Here is a 16,703-nt window from a genome sequence, read left to right as displayed (position 1 = left end):
TAGACTTTTTCTTAAATTAAGAAAAAAAAAAAAAGGCCCTTTGGGTATGCTTGAAATTTTTAATAGCTGTTCTGGTTTTGCTTCACTGAAAATCTGAAGGCTATTTGTGGTTTTGTTGTTGCTGTTTTTTTCTTTTTTAAGGACTGCAATTGCCTAGCAAGTCAAGCGTTACTCTCCAGTATATTGCTTAAAAGGGAAGGCCCGAATTTTATCACCAAGGAAGGTAAGAGCTTCTTTCATTTGACTATTCAGAGTGTTTGAGGAAGCAGATGTATGTTTGGTTGCAATGAACATGAATAATAGCTGTGCATGCCAGCAGTTGTGTAGCTGTTTTCTCTGCCATTTAAAGCAATTTCCACATTAAATGGGACATGCAAATTCATAGCGTGGTGGGGAATGAGCTGCTGAATATATGAACTCTTTTAGATTGCTTGTAGGCCAGTGCTCTATCTAGTTGTAATTTTCAGTGCATAGATTAAAAAAAAAATAGAGGATTTGACCTTGTATAGAAAACTGAAACTTAAGACAAGTCTGTATGTCTGTAGCTGTATGAAATATGCGAATCTTTATACTTAATTTTTATTCTACTTTGATGTAATCCGACTTCAATGTATCTGTGAAACCTACCTAATTTTGTATTATGGCTTTGTATTAGAGCACAGATTTAAATTCCTGTAAAATAATTCTCAGAAGGCTACTGAGGCTTATGGCCTTTGTGCTACAAGTTTTGGAGTTTAGTTTTTTTCAAAGACTGTTTTTTAGCTGCCTTTGTATATGAGAATACTCCTCAGAAAAAGAGCAATGTTTAGATCACATAATATTCTCTTAGTTATTCACCAAGGAGTGTGACTTAGCAACTCATGTTATAGAGCCCTGCTTCTTAATTTTGGTGTCAGCTGGTTCTTGTGATGAAGGGTTGTCATTTTGACATAAGCATATATTATATCCATATTGGTATATTAAAAATGTCATAGAACTATGGAATGTCCCAAGTTGGAAGGGACCCACAAAGTTCATCAAACTCCAGCTCCTGGCCCTGCACAGAACACCCCAACAATCCCAGCCTGTGCCTGAGAGCATTGTCCAAATGCTCCTTGAGCTCTGGCAGCCTTGGGGCCGTGACCACTGCCCGTCACCTTCTGGGGAAAGAACCTTTTCCTGACATCCAAACCAACCCTGCCCTGACACAGCTTCAGGCCCTTCCCTGGGGTCCTGTCCCTGGTCCCCACGGAGCAGAGATCAGTGCCTGCCCCTCCTCTTCCCCTCCTGAGGAAGCTGTACCTGCAGTGAGGTCTCCCCGCAGTCTCCTCCGGCTGAACACACCAAGTGCCCTCAGCTGCTCCTCACACGGCTTCAAATCAAGGCCCTTCACCATCTTCTTATCCCGCTTTTGGACACTTTTTAATATCTTTCTTATGTTATGGTGCCCAAAACTGCCCTCAGTACTGGAAAACAATGTCGGAATAAAATTGATTGGCTGACACCCAGGACATTGTTGCACGTTGTGGTTGGAATCTGCACATTAGGCCCATGTAGCTTTTCCACCAGTTACCTGTACTATTGTCAGCTTTTGAGAGCCTCAGGGGCTTTTTTTTAGACTTTTGTGGGTTGTGTTCTTTGCTCTGGAAAAAACTCAAGGCAGATTTCCTAACCTCTGTAAGCAACCAGCATTACCACTTACGACTATTGGATCACTCTGTTGAAATCATTTTTGTAAAAAAAAAACGAAAAAAGTGCTGCTATGCCTCTGACCATTCAGAACTAATTTGCAGAGACCTTTTCGTACCATCCCACATGAAATGGTGGGTGATGATAACCTTTTTAATATGCACTTTGTATTAAACAGTCTGAGTCACTGACTAAAAGTTCCCTGCATCCTACGACTGGAGACCACGGAGACTGACATTCAATAATCACACAGTCAATAAAACCTAAATCTAAAAAGAGGAGCAGAACCTTGGGTTCTGCAGTTTGAAGGTGTACATTATGATGGGGTGTACCTTCATAGGCCAAATCTGTATGTAGATAAATTTTCCCCAATATATTGCAAGAATAGGTGATATCATGAGCATCCCAATATCATGAGCAGCAAATTCAGCTGAAATCTGGTTTGGCTTCTTGCATAACAGCATATACTGGGAGACAGGGGACTTGATTGCATCTAAATTTTAGATGTTAAACATAATAAAAAAGTGCTTTACCAAAGCAGATTCAGAATTAACCGATCTCATCAAATTGATCTTATTACTATTAAATGAAAACCTGTGCATCTTTTTTGCTTATGTTTTGTTTGTTTTTCTTTTTTTTTTTTTTTTTTTTATTAAATGCCTTTAGGTACTGTTGCTGAGCATATTGAAAGAATCTATAGACGAGCTGGCAGCAGAAAGCTCTGGTTTGTATACACATATCATGTTCCTTATGTTTTACATCATCTTTTTCCTAATGTGTTTATGAAAAGTAAGGCTGAATCCTTACACACTTAAAGGGGGAAAAAATGACAGCTTCACTGACAATATTGTGTTGGTGCATGGCAGCTGAAAATCTGGTTTAATATGCTTAAAAAAATTAACAAGTATCTTCTTACTGTTATCTTCTAAAATAGAAAGGCAATAGGCTGGATTTGCACTGAGTGCAAAATTGCTCATGTACAAGTCTCATTAAATTGAAATAATGAGAAAAAAATACTAATATTCTTATTTCTTACAGGGCATGATAAAATATTGTCAATAGCTTTCTGTAGCAAGGCTGCTGATCAGATATAAATCAGTTAAGCTGATACAATAACACAGATTTATTGCCCTGAATTAATTTGCTTTGAGCCTCGCTTTGTCACAATAACTTTAAAAGGTTTTGGCAAACAGGTTGATATTTACATGTTGTTTATTAATTTCTTTGCCCTGAAGCTCAGTAGAAATTTAATTTATTTTTATCAAAGAAGTGAGCTGAGCCTGTCCTGAACTCGGTTCTCTCACTCTGTAACTATTCCTAACAGATCAGCCTCTGAATATAAAACTGCTTTTCATTTTTGTCTCTTCATACAGTTAAACGGGCCTTTGCCAATAGTGAGGTAGAACCAAAATACCTTGGTGGTATTTTTTTTGTAACTAATTAAAATCAAAAGTATTTTTAGAAACAAAATATGTAAACTATTTTTCATTTCTCTTCCATGATTGCCATGTGACATACATATAGGTTGGTGTTGCGCTACAGTGCTGCATTTGCACAGAAATTTTCTTCTTCTATAACCCCACATATTACTACTTTACTGGTACATGGGAAACAGGTAAAGTGCCCAGAAAGCTGAAGTGCAGCTCTGTGAGATTATTTTTTTGCTTATTTGCATTTTGATAGTATCAGCTAATGCATTTTTTAAATGCTTTGCTCTTGATCTTAAGAAGTGTGTAGCACTTTTCACAGGAATCAGCATCGACTGTTTGAGCTTTTACTAACACTGTAGAATACTACAATTTGTTCCTTAACACTCTCAATAAATGATTCTTAGCAGCCTCAAAACCTGTGCTAGAAAAGCTCAATTACAATTGTATTTTGTCAGGAAATTATTATTAAAAGTATTCATATCTTTAGCCATCAACTGCATATATGGAAAAATGTTTTTCTGAGAAGTTGCAGGTTACACAGGTCTCTTCTTTTCACGTTACACATGCAAAATGTTACCTCAGCATGGAACACACAACAAGGCCTTGGTGTTACGTGTTGTACTTTCTCTTGCAAAATCTTTCTGACTCTGCCTTAACCTTGGTAATTTTTTAGTCTATTTATCTTGCAAAATGATGAAAATGTCTTAAAAGAGGAGCTGGCATCTCTTACCTGTCTGTTCTCAAGATGCTGCTGAGAAGAGAACAAGAAGCTTTTTATGGAGCTGGCAGTTTAATGAGTTCTAATGAGATACATTATTGATCCGTTAACCTATATCTAGACTAAAAAATGAAAATCCATAGAAGAGTACATAAAATCTGAGCCAAATTCCACTTTATAAATAACGATGCGTTCGCTGAGTTAGTTTTGAGATCTCTGGCAGACTTTAAACTGCTGTATGAATTCATTAAACTAGCTTGTGATATGTAGTGGGATTGCTCTGTTTTCTGCCCTCAGGTCTGTTGTGCGCTTCGCAGCAAGTCTTTTAGGTAAACTAGTGGACAGCCTTGCACCATCTATTACTAATGTTTTAGTTCAGGGCAAGCAGGTAAGTCTTTGCTCCTCAGAAATGTTTTAAGGAATTATAACAGAGAAACTAAACAAATGGCTTTTTAATTTTGAAGGCCTCTGATGCTTCTTTTTTAAAAGTCCCCAATGGCTTAAAAAAATCTTTACTGAGGAAGAAAAATCCAGGGAAAATTAAGATCTATTTAATAATTGCATGTGGAATTGGCTAATAGTTCTGATTCTAATCAATGACAGAATGAGACTGAAAAGACAGTTCAGCATTTAGGTAAGAGGGGAAGAGGTATGATTTGCATGAAATTCTTTAGGTTTAAGGTCTCTGGGGAGACCTTAGAACACCTTCCAATGCCTAAAGGGGCTCCAATAGAGCCAGAGAGGGCCTTCTGACAAGAACATGCAGAGACAGGACAGGGGGGAATGGCTTCAAAATGAGATAGGGTAGGTTTAGGTGAGATACTATGAAGAAATCCTTTACTGTAAGGGTGGTGAGACCCTGGCACAGGTTGCCCAGAGAAGCTCTGGCTGCCCCATCCCTGGAAGTGTTCAAGGCCAGGTTGGATGGGGCTTGGAGTAGATTATCTTTAAGGTATCTTCCCACCCAGACCTTTCTAAAATTTATATATATATATCCTCTTATTTCACAAAAGTTTTAAAAGACTTCTTTAAAGAAAATGTAGCCATTCTCTCTAACTGAACAGAAGACAACACGTGGGTGGCAGCTGAGCCAAAGGTCTTTCAGGATTTTAGTATTCTGTTTCAACAAAGTTTAATCAACAGTGTTTCTTCCTTTCTTAAGGAGGATGTCATTTTTTTTTCCCAGCACAATAATTTTAATTATGTTCATGAATAGCTGCTTCCAGATAATGCTAATTGAATATTTATGTCTATTTGTATTAAGTGTATGTGTATATTTGCTTATATGCAATGTTGTTGTTTGTCCCACTCCAGACTGAGGTCTGGGTTTGTGCTTCTGGCGCTCCAGAGCTGTAGAGGGAACTGCACCTGCCTGCAGCATGATTTGAGGCTATCTGCAACTTTTTAACCTAACTTTTCTTCACTGGTCACTGTGTAACAATGGTCTTTATTGTAGGAGAAAAACTAGTGTTGCTGTTTTACTGACAGTAGATTAAAAACAAACCAGAATTTTAACAAAATTCCTTTTCTGTGGTTAAACAATCCAGTAGCAGCAATATGTTTTTTTAAAATGAAGGCTGTCACTTTTAGGATGCTATTAGAAATAAGAAAACAAAATATAAATTTGCTATTGAATTTTAAGTGAGCTTCACAGCTGAAATGTATGAAATTAAATACTGTCTAAACCTCATGTTACAGCTATGATTACAACCAAAGCATTTTTATTTTAATGTAGGAAAATATATTCCATATTTATTGTTGTCTTTTGTGAAGTTTATTACTTCAATAGCATCCAATTAACAGTATTAACAAGCATCAGCCATTGACATAAAATTTTTTTTGTACTGTGCAATTTTAACAAGCAAAGCAGAGTTGATGAAGTTGAATTTCTGGATTGCTTCTCCAGTGCTTTTATTCCTATCTGTGTCTTCTGAATTGTTTTCAATGTACCATAGGTGACACTTGGAGCTTTTGGCCAGGAAGAAGTTGTTATTTCTAACCCCTTATCCCCAGCAGTGATTAAGAACATTATTTATGAAAAATGTCATTTACAAGATGAAAGAGAAGCCGTAGTTCAGCAGGAACTTGTCATCCATATTGGCTGGATCATCTCAAATTCACCTGAGCTGTTCAGGGGGATGCTGAAGATACGGATTGGGTCAGTAAAGTGTCTGCTGTTGTTCTTTATTACTACTGCTATTGCAGAAGAATATATATACTTGAAATGTATGCAGATGGTTGCTACGTTGCAGAAATGGTTTATGTAAGATGATGCAGCAGAACTTGTATACTTCAGTTTTAGGAAGACTGCTTTAAATTAGTTTGCCAAAAGCAGGTACACAACTATTCTCAAATTGCCAGTCAATAGTGTAAAGTGGAGGGACAGTCCTTGTCATGGTTCATTTGGAGCATTCCTACTGCTGATACAGTGAACTAGAGGACTTATCAAAGCTTTGGATTCTGTTGCTAAAAATGTTCTTCAAAACCACCTCAAACCAAATACCCCCACTCCCCAGCTGAATAGTATCCCTAGTGCAGACAACATACACCACTTCTTGACTGCTCATCAGCTGCCTAGTTGTCCAATTCTCTACTGAATAGGTTTGTCTGAGCCAGGAGCCACAAAGCTGAATCAGGTTTAAAGCATCATTTACCTGGTAGGTTGTTCTATTTAGCTGACAAGGTGACCTACAAATAGTCTGTGCTGGAGCATTGTCATATTCCATGGTATCTGCATTTACTCTGCTATCTGCAGAAGTTAATTATTGTTCATATTTAGGAAGAGACATGCATTTGAATAAGCACTTCTTTGAAGAGGCCAGGTGCTACTGACTGAGATACACAGAATGAGTGAGCACACTTTAAAAATCAGAACTTAAGTGTTCCATCTTCCCTATTTTTTTTCCATAGAGAAAAATATGGCATTTCAGCACTGGAGGTAGATAGCAGCAGTCTTTTTTCAAGCACACAAAATTCATATTTCCACTTTAGCAGTACATTCTAGTCGTCATAAAACCGAAAATTTTTCAAATGCCTGTATTAGATTTGACTGGAATACATCTATCCTTTTGCACTTAAATGCTTTTCTGTCCCCTCTACAGATCCATGTTACTCTTCTTTCCTCCCCCTCCTTATTCTCTGTATCTAATCCTTTTAGCAATTTTTTTTTCTTTCTTCCAAGGTTAATGCTAGAGATTCAATTTCCTTTATTTCAGTGTTATCACCCACTCCAGTGAGCAAAATTAACCTTCTCACAGAAATGCCATTCCAGTTTGGTAATGATTTGATTTAGTGTCCTGTTATTGATTTGTTTTCAGGGTTCCGTGTTGAAATAGATCAAGTTGCTGACAGGCCTATTACTGTAAAAACTCCCAACCTATGACTTCTACCCTCCTCTTATCAGTGAAGAGCTCAGTAGAAGGTCCAGTCTTGACTTTGCTGTGGTTTGGAGGCAACTGCAAAGGGAAAATACCCGTGAGGGACTTACAGACACATTGGAGTCACCAGTGAGGAAAGGACAGATTCCTGAGCCAGTTGTGTTGTTAATCTCAGTAAGGAGAGAAGGACACTATTCCCCTGCTGAAATAAATGAAAGTAGTATGTCCTGCATAATGTAATGTGTCCATGTGGCCTGATCTTCTCTGGTGTCTTGCACCTCCAGTGCAAGGTCTTGGAAACATCAAATTTAAAGTAACGTTGGATCAGCTGGCTGGACATCTCCACATTGTCTGTAGTTACTAAGAATACTTTAGAAAAGACTGTGATTGACTTACACAAACACAGACATTCTGCACCTTGTTGGCTAAATAACCGAGTGACCGTGGAATGTGGCTGATACTGATGACAGTGTAGCTCCCTTAAGAATGTGCTGCATTTTGGGGTAATCACAGGAGAGCTCTTTGATGTAACCCAGACTTGATCAGGTGTTATATGACGGACTATCTGAAGACCAACTATTTAAGTTTCTTTTTCCTTTTGTTAGTAATACCTGCTTGAACTGAACCAATGTAGATGGTGAGAGACCGAGCTCTGTGCCCACTTATTTGGCTTCAAATGTATCTGTACCTTATTTCATCTTTGATATTGCATTTGGTTTTACATAATGTGCAGAATAAAACTCAGCATTTTCCTTCAATACTTTGCCAAGGTCTGCCTCTCTGATACCTAAGGCTAAAATTCTTTGCTGCTGCCATGTTTTTATGTAATCATGTTTTTTCAAAAGAGGGTAGCAGAAGAAAGTGTGATAGACTGCAAAAAGGAGTTTCAAAGGCTAAAATTATAAATAAGCCCTGAAGTATTTTAAAAAGTAAAATCTTGTCATTTTAATGGCTTTTTAAAACTCTTCAGCAAAATGCATATATTATCAGAGCCTAATTTTGAATAAGAATTTTAACATCAAAAGCCAGGTAAATGTTTGTCTTAATGAACATGGGATGTAGTCAAATCAATTTTTTATAGCTAATTTTTTTTGTAGTCAATTGTAGTCAATTTTTTGTAGCCAAATCAAATTTTTCTATGCAAAGCACACTTCGCAACACATTTATTAAAATATATGCATTATCCCTTTCAGTTCATATCATGTTTCAATCAAACAATATGAGTTGTAGAGTCTGATATTTTATGCATGTCCTGACAGCCAAATAGCAGGATCATGTGGAATTCTTATGAGCTATTTTATTAGACTAATTTTTCATATTTGGAAACTTTGTACTTAATTAGTAAATATATTCCTTGCATTGCTTCAGATGGATTATTCATGCTATGCAGTATGAATTGAAAATCCGTGCTGGGGATATGCCAGCCAAGGACTTGTACCAGATGTCTCCTAGTGAAGTGAAGCAGCTTCTGCTGGACGTCCTTCAGCCACAGCAGCCGGGCAGGTAATGAGATGTGAGGGTTTGTGGCACCTCTTTTCATTCATAATCAACTGTTCAAGTGAATTTAGTTTCTGAACTGCTTTGCACACCCCTGAAATCACCAGGCATCTGTAATCACTAATATACTTATTTAAGGAAAAGTGGGAAAAACACACTTTTTCAGTCTTTCATATGTGTCCAGGTTCTACACTTGTTTCTTTTATACTGCATGTTCCTTTTTCAGCTTTATCCTTGTGGAATTCTCTTCACTGCCACAGAAAAGAGATCTGCCTATTGTAAAATGGAGCATTACATCCTTTGACGTGGGGAAAGGAGCCAAAAATTACCCAATAACCTCTACTTAAGTAGCTTATAAGAACAGTTTGTCTGCTGTTCAGTGCCCTCTTCCTTCTGGGTTATTATATGAATTAAGAACAGATGTTCTCTAGAATTCTCGAGAGAGTGGCACTGCCTGAAACTTGTCATCTTTTCTCCAAGCTGTAATCAGCTGCCAAAAAGAGCATTCATTGTGATACAAAGTACGCAAGACAAGTTATGATGACAATATTTCCACTGAACTGTATTGATAAGAATGAAGTCAAAACTCTTCCTTTTGGTTTTACTTTGTTAGATTAATCTTTGGCACATAGTACTGCTGATAATTTCCATAGTCCATGACTGAATGGATAAGGGCCTTTTCTCTCAACACAGAGGAAGTGCACAACACATCCCATTACTTGTGTTCCTGCTTCATTTAGAACACACCTGTTTTATTCCCCAATCTGTAATGCCTGAGAAACAAGTTGCTTAAATTGGTGTCTCATCTCTCAGTCCCACTGGCCGTGTGCTCTATCTCCCAGGTGCTTTTCAGTGTCTTGGTTGTGTTTATTTAAATTCTTCTTGTTTAGTTGCTGTCTCTCCTCACATTAATGCTGACATTATTTTGCTCAAACTGCAGCAGAACAACCCCTGGTCTCTCTGTGCAGCTCTTTCCATTATGTATTAGGCTATTTAGGAAACAATTTGGTCAATCACAGTAAGCATTTCAAGCACCATCCATCATTAGAGATCTTACCTGAGTCGCCACAGCAGCTTCTGCTTTTGATTCCTGTAACTCAGGATAGATAGGTCAGTAAAGAGCACTCAGATGGATTTTCTGAGGATGAGGATTCTTTTTTGGGGCTTATCTGAGTACAAAAGCTTGCCAGCATATTCTTCAAAACTTCCTATCTTTAACTTCTTCCTGTACAGAATTATAACTTGTTTCTCCTTGCCCATTAGTGACTCGTTTTTAAAAGTTCTTTTCCTGCCAGGAACTACAGAACACTGTCTCCTTGCTTTTTTTTTTTGTTTTGTTTTGTGACAGTTTTTCCTACTCTTGTGATCTGTAGAAAAAAATCTCCGCTAGTGTGACACCATATCTCACTGCCAATTAATTTGTCATGCAGGAAGGGTTAATGGTCTGTTTACCTCCCCAAACAGTCCACAACCAACCTCTCTCCAAATTTTCACAGAGAGTAAAATATTTGCAATTTTCCTACCTCTCTCACACTGTACTCCAGGGTATGATACCATGTAGATGCATGTATTACCTGTCTCACCAACAGAGTGCAGACTCCACAGATACTTTGAGCCTATTTATGTAGGTCACAGGATTACAAGTAACCTTTTGTTAAATGTTCTTTTAATGGTCCAAATAGTTATAAAACTTATTTTGCTTTTTCAGTTTACAAGACTGTCTTCCTTGCCATGGTTATGTGTGTAGGTCAGAGTATTTTTCACATCTTCAAATGCTTCTTTCTTTGAATTAAGAAAAGACCCTCTTATTTCTACCACCACTGGTCGTTCTGTTTTTATGGAAGTTTTCTTGTCCTAATCCAAGGACAGAGCTGTACAGAGAGTGAGATGGAGCTGTCATAATAGACAGAAGTTTTTGGCAGTTAAGTGACACATTGCTGGTGTCTCAAATGCTGTGGCTAAAGCCCCATTGCTGTAGTAATACTGAGAAGAAAAAAATAGGAAAAATAAATTCCAGACTTGATGGATGTAAGTGAAGGAGGCTGTGGACAGTCTGCTGCTGAAGACAAACAAAATTTGTGATTTATGGTGAAGGTAACTCAGTTTGTTCAAAACTTTCGTTTAACAAAACCATTCTGTTGAATTTTCTAAATTTACAGGCCACTTGTTTTCTACACACCATCAGAAAAAAAACCCCTACCTTCAGCAATTCTTATCTTTCAGCAAAAATTTCTGCTGAAATGCGCTCTCCTAATATGATTACACATGATGAATTCGATCTGCTGCTGTTACTGGACTGCACTGGATAGATTTCACAGTTAATTCTTTTTCTCCAGTTACATAAAACAAACACACACCCAAGAATAACGTTCTGATCTCTGATGCTGAACATCTTTAATCTGTTTTTTTGGAGTGAACCTCCCCTGAGAGCACAGCATGTACAGCGTGTGCATGTTGAGATGTGTGTGATGTCACTGCTCACCTTGCTGGCTCCCAGCACAGAAGGTGGCTCTGTGGTGCTCCTGTCAGAGGTTCTCACAGGAGTTTCCCCTGTGTGTGCCCCAGGAGCTGGCTGAACAGGAGGCAGATCGATGGCTCTCTGAACCGAACTCCGGCCGGGTTCTATGATCGGGTGTGGCAGATCCTCGAGAGAACTCCCAACGGTTTGATCGTGGCGGGGAAATTCCTACCACAGGTAAAACCACCAGAGGTGCTATGTTATTTCTGTTTTACCTGAAAATGGTGAATTATTTTGTCATTAATGTTTATTTTATGTCGCGATGTTTTACTTGTTCCTGTTAGAGTTGAAAAACAGAAAAGTGTTTTCAAGTTCTCTTTTTTTGAGGGGGGAGTAAAATACAATCAGAATAGAATGGAAGGCAAGTATTTCTATTAAAGCACATTCATAAAAGCATAAGTCTAGAAAACTCTCTCCAAATCATGGACTCTGAAATCTGCTCCGTTTTTGATCCTACAGTGGTTGTATTTCTTTGTTGAGTAGGATTCAACAAGCAAACAGGCTCTACCTGGGGGGGGTTTGATTTAATGCAGATGGTCTTTGAGTAACAATATTATTTCTCTTTCAGCAACCAACCTTATCGGATATGACGATGTATGAAATGAATTTTTCCCTTCTGGTTGAAGATATGCTGCAAAACATCGACCAGCCACAATACAGACAAATTATTGTAGAGGTCTGTGGCCAACAATTAATGAAATTTTATAATATGCATGAGTGTGTTACAGCCTGAAGGAAAAAAAAATAACCCAGACTCAAATATCTGAAGAATTAGCATTTTAAATATAAGCACTTGCTTCAGTGGTTTCTCCATTATCTCCATGATTAAACAGGTTTCTGTTAACATATTCAGAATATACCAAGTTCTTAATGTTCTTTACCAAATATTAACGACAGTACCAATACAATTAGGCCACAGGAGGTAAAAACTAATAAAGAGTAATTCCAAAGTAGCTTTCCTTCAAGTCCCTAGCCCATGCCTTTTCCTAACAATTTTCTAGGTCTAGCCAAAACTGCTCTAAAATAATCCATTTGCCCTCCAAAGGATTCTTCTTTCCATTTTTGCTGAGGCTGCTTTAATAAGTTGCTTTATATTAATGAATTGAATAACTTCCCATTTTCTCGTGTTCCTGTACCAAAGAGTAAAACAAGAGGCTGTTTAAACTCCCTCTCCTCCACTGCACATGATGTTTGCTTTTTGAACAGCTCAAGAGCACCTGTACCATTGGTGTCTGACACCTGTGCTGTCAGCAGCACTCACTGTTAGTCCCCAGGTATGTGCCCCTGGTGCTTGTGATTATTGCTCCACAGGGAAATCAAATCCCTCTCTGTTCTGGCTCACAGCTCATGGTCAGGCTGCTTGTTGGAACATCCCCAATTTTTGCTAAAATATACCAAAATTAACAAACCCAACATGGCCAGTACAGACTCCACTGCCCACTTGTAAGTACTTCAACAGGACACTTGCCACGTTCACCTTCCTATTTTAAACCTCTTTCAGATGTAAGGAAGGTAAATTTTGAAGAACTGAGACTTTACTGATATTTATGGACCTTGGTTTTTATAAACTTTGTCAAAGTATGACGTATAATCTGTAATTATGCCTCAAAATACCAAATGCTGAGGTTCAGTGTTTGCTGCCTTTCGCCCTCTCCAATGACTAAGCTGCAGCATTTGTGCAGCCACACAGTGAACTGAATAAAATAGGAAATAACTTCCCTGGCTCCCAGCCAAGTTAGATTTTAATGTCAATCATTTACACAGTGCCCTTAACTAGGTAGTCACCAGCAATTGTAACCTTTCATGAAAGCCTGCTTTTCCAGTGATTCTTTTATCAAAGTCAGAATTCTATTATCTGTGTGCTATTACCTGTGCCATTATTAAATGGCTTCCTGCTTCAAAGAGGCACATGCAATTACCAGCAGTGCTATTATGTAACCTGAATTTTAAAAAATCAAATTTAAAGTCTTACAGTCTTTTTCTGCCTTTTAGTTGCTGATGGTTATATCTGTTATTTTGGAGAGAAATCCTGAGCTAGAGTTCCAGGACAAAGTGGACTTGGACAAAGTGGTGCAAGAAGCATTTCATGACTTTCAGAAAGATCACAGCAGTCCAAAGGGAGCTGAAAGTCAAGTGAGTAAAATATTGCTGTCTTACAGGATTTACCATTCTTACTGAAGTTATAAATGTTAATTCTGTGCAGTTCAGAGTAAAAAGCAATTGATGGGAGTTCAGAATGGAACACAGATAAGAAATTAGGATACCCAAGTGCTGCCTAAGCCTGCAAAGAGCTTTTAAGCAGAGATGAAAGAGGTGCACTTTGTTGCTGAATTGTAAATTCAAAATTTTAGGATGGGGGAACACTCAGTGTTACATAGCTCTGAAATGGGAGTTTGTGTAAAGCTGAGAAAGTTACTTATCAAAGGGGACAGAATTCATTAAGAAGGACACTAGAACAGAGAAGAATTAAAAATAAGAAAATAAAAAAACTAAAGCTCAGCATGAAAGTGTGGACTTAAGATCTTATGTACACAGATACTAAGAAAAGTTTAGTAACCAAAGAACTTTTATTGACTGTATTAATGCAAGATCTTGAAACACAAAACTGTTCTTAGTTACTGATTTTTGTGCTGGAGTTGCATTCATGACCTCGCAAGCTTTTGATATCTAAGGGTTAAAATTCAAATAAATGAATAAATGCTTCTAATATTTACTTCACTAGAAGTGTAGGGTTTATGCTTTAGAGACCTCTAAATATTCTTACTACAAGTTTTGGTACCTCAAAGCTCTGAAATTCGGTAATGAAGCCAAGTTTATTGAACTGGTTGAAGGAGGAAATAGGAATAAAGCAGTGGGACAAGTCCCTGTGCTGCTGAGGATGATCTTCTTTGCTCTGTCTGGCATTTTATTGTGCTCAATATATTCAAAAATATCTGTGCTAGCTCTGAAGAATTTATTGATTCATAACATTGACATGCAAGAGCAGTTCCTCTTGCTGAATTTAGCTCCTTTAAAAGATGAGGAAGGATATACACCTTGGGAATTCTTTCAAATGTTTCAGTGTTCAGTCTTTTGCCACCAGTTTTTTGTAATAAGGTTTGAAAGCAAGACCCCTATCCAGCCTCAGCAACGTGTCACTTTGCATAGTACCTTTGTTTGTAAAAGAACACAGTTTTCTTGAAATTACAATTCTTTTGGCCCATTTTGGAGTGTAATGACTCTGTGGCCATGACAAACTCACACATCATCCACACAAAGGGCTGTTAAGTGCCAGCTCCACACTGGATCTCGAATATGCTACTGCCTTTTTGTGACAATTTGCAAATCCCCAGTGGCTATAAAGAAAGATTCCATGCAAATCCCAGTGTTTACTGGTGCTGCCCTAGCCTCCATTGAAGTGATGGATTTTTTCCCAAGGCCAGATCTACTTAGACTAGTGCCTTTTTGTCTCCTGGAAAGAAATCCTGTAGTTGAGAATAGTATGTTTAAGTTTGTTGTAAATTCCAGCTCCTTACATGAGAATTTTCTGGAACCTGCCTCTCCAAATTCCCAGGTGTATGCTTCTGGCAGCTCACTGTAGCCTATTTAGGATTGTTCTTATGATGTTCTGTCTCAAAGTTTCCTAAAAAACATGGCTAAAACCTCCTAATTTGTCTGAACCATGGTCTTCCATAAAACCAACTTGCAAATATTTTGAGCTTTGCTAATTCCCTGTTAACATACAATAGATGTCAAAAGTATTTACTCCAGTAATTTCAAACACATCTTAAAACTTCAGCAGTCCAATATTTTCACCACACAATCTCTGCCCTTGATTTAATAAAAGTAACCAGTTTACTGAATTAAAGTGTTGAGCCTTTATATAGCAGCTAATATATAACTGGAGAATAAGCAGATGTTATAACGTCATTAGCTGTGAAAAACAGGTGTTGAGTGAAGGACACCTATTTTGGTGAACTGATTAATGAGTTAGTTCATGTGATACCTGTGGGTTGGATCTTGGATTGTTTCTTTCTGAATAAGTCTTCAGTCAGTGTTCCATCTCCATGTACACCCAAGGCTCTGGCTCACAACTGTGCTGTGGCAGCACAGTGAGGGCCCACAGTCAGCACCCAGCTGCATGTTTTAGGAGAGCAGTTGTTCTCTGACAGCTGTGACATTTAAGAAAAATATTAAGAAGGTGGTATCTGTATAGTCCTGGAAAACTCAATGCAGAAATAGATGCAGTAAATCTTAGTAACCTGTTCTCCACGTGCTGAGGTAAGTATATGGGGGAGATTTCTACAAATGGAGCAGAATTGTTCTATAGCTTTAAACTCCTGAAAACCACATTTGCACTTCTGCCATATTTGGGATGTTCCTCTTGTTACCCTGTGTTTGGCTGCTTTTCTCAGTCAACACTAATGGCAGCATCTTCTCCTTGCCCTGCAGAATGACATGACTGCTTTCTACAACACCCCCCCACTGGGGAAGAAGGGAACGTGCAGCTACTTGAGTAAAGCTGTGATCACCTTACTGCTGGACGGGGAAGTGAGAGCAAGCAGTGATGATCCCTGTACCATCAGCTGAAGCTCTGAAACACAAAAAGGAATGGTTGCTTTAGCTAGTGTTCTATGTATTTTTCAAGCATATATTAAAATACTGTTTTGAAGAGTAACCCTGGCTAGCAATACAAATGCATATTATCCTCTGCTGAAAGAAGTGCCATTAAAGATACCAAGTGCCACCTAATTTTTTCCTTTCTCAACTATGCAGCTGTAACTGAGCACATGAAGTTAGTCTGATGATAATTGATTAAGCTGAATGAGAATTTATTTATGATCTTAAATTATGCACCTAATGTAGCTGGTTAACTTCAAAAGAAAAGCAGTTTTTGTCTTTATACCTCTATTTATTTATAATTACAGAGAAGTTTGTTGTAAACTCTAAATGGAATTCAGAAAATACCATAATTAACATGCATACCAATCAGTATGGAAATACAAAAATTGGATTATTTTCTTACTATTTTACACATAAATTGTAGGTGATGGTTAAAGAGTTGTTATTCATTCTAGATTTTCTGTATCAGTTAAATTGACAGGCATTGTTTTCAGGTTGTTGTTTTTTTTTTTTAATTTACCAATTGGTCACTTGATATACAGGTTTCATCCTAATAGAGCAACTTTTTATCTCAAGCAATATATATCATTGCAGTTTCCCAACTGTAGTTTAAGCATCTGTAAGTTAACAAGGGAAATGTTCGGTAACAAGATGAACGTTTGTTTTTAAAAAAAGGGCAAACAGGCTGTATTTAAAATGAACATCAATGAAGAAATAAGTTTGTATTACATATGCTATCTTTGCATTAAAAAATTCAAAATACACTTATTTATCTCCTAAATGTGTGAAAACGCTGTATGCAATATGCTTTATTTTGGTGAAAATAATAAAAAGCAAATGCTTGTAAAAAAAACCCTGTCAATAAAAATACTTTAAGTGACATGCAAAGAGAC

The 16,703-nt window shown here is 37.7% G+C and overlaps 1 protein-coding gene across 3 annotated transcripts in view; it reads left to right on the top strand.

Moving 5' to 3' along the window:
- Nucleotides 1-16,476, top strand: part of PHKB (phosphorylase kinase regulatory subunit beta) — a 69,375-nt gene extending 52,899 nt beyond the window's left edge. For all 3 annotated transcript variants that reach the window (XM_027902868.1, XM_027902861.1, XM_027902853.1), the window contains 9 exons: nucleotides 142-223; nucleotides 2,335-2,392; nucleotides 4,114-4,204; nucleotides 5,772-5,974; nucleotides 8,562-8,696; nucleotides 11,256-11,385; nucleotides 11,777-11,884; nucleotides 13,201-13,341; nucleotides 15,640-16,476. In XM_027902868.1, the coding sequence (XP_027758669.1) occupies nucleotides 142-223; nucleotides 2,335-2,392; nucleotides 4,114-4,204; nucleotides 5,772-5,974; nucleotides 8,562-8,696; nucleotides 11,256-11,385; nucleotides 11,777-11,884; nucleotides 13,201-13,341; nucleotides 15,640-15,777 (1,086 nt within the window). In that variant the 3' untranslated portion in view covers nucleotides 15,778-16,476. The remainder of the gene's footprint in view (nucleotides 1-141; nucleotides 224-2,334; nucleotides 2,393-4,113; nucleotides 4,205-5,771; nucleotides 5,975-8,561; nucleotides 8,697-11,255; nucleotides 11,386-11,776; nucleotides 11,885-13,200; nucleotides 13,342-15,639) is intronic.
- Nucleotides 16,477-16,703: the final 227 nt, after the last annotated feature.

The sequence above is a fragment of the Empidonax traillii genome, unplaced genomic scaffold (genome assembly GCF_003031625.1).
Source record: "Empidonax traillii isolate 1590-97213 ecotype Southwest subspecies unplaced genomic scaffold, ASM303162v1 scaffold23:size2178997, whole genome shotgun sequence".
In the NCBI taxonomy this organism is placed as follows: Eukaryota; Metazoa; Chordata; class Aves; order Passeriformes; family Tyrannidae; genus Empidonax; species Empidonax traillii.
This window is presented reverse-complemented; position numbering and strand designations above follow the sequence as displayed.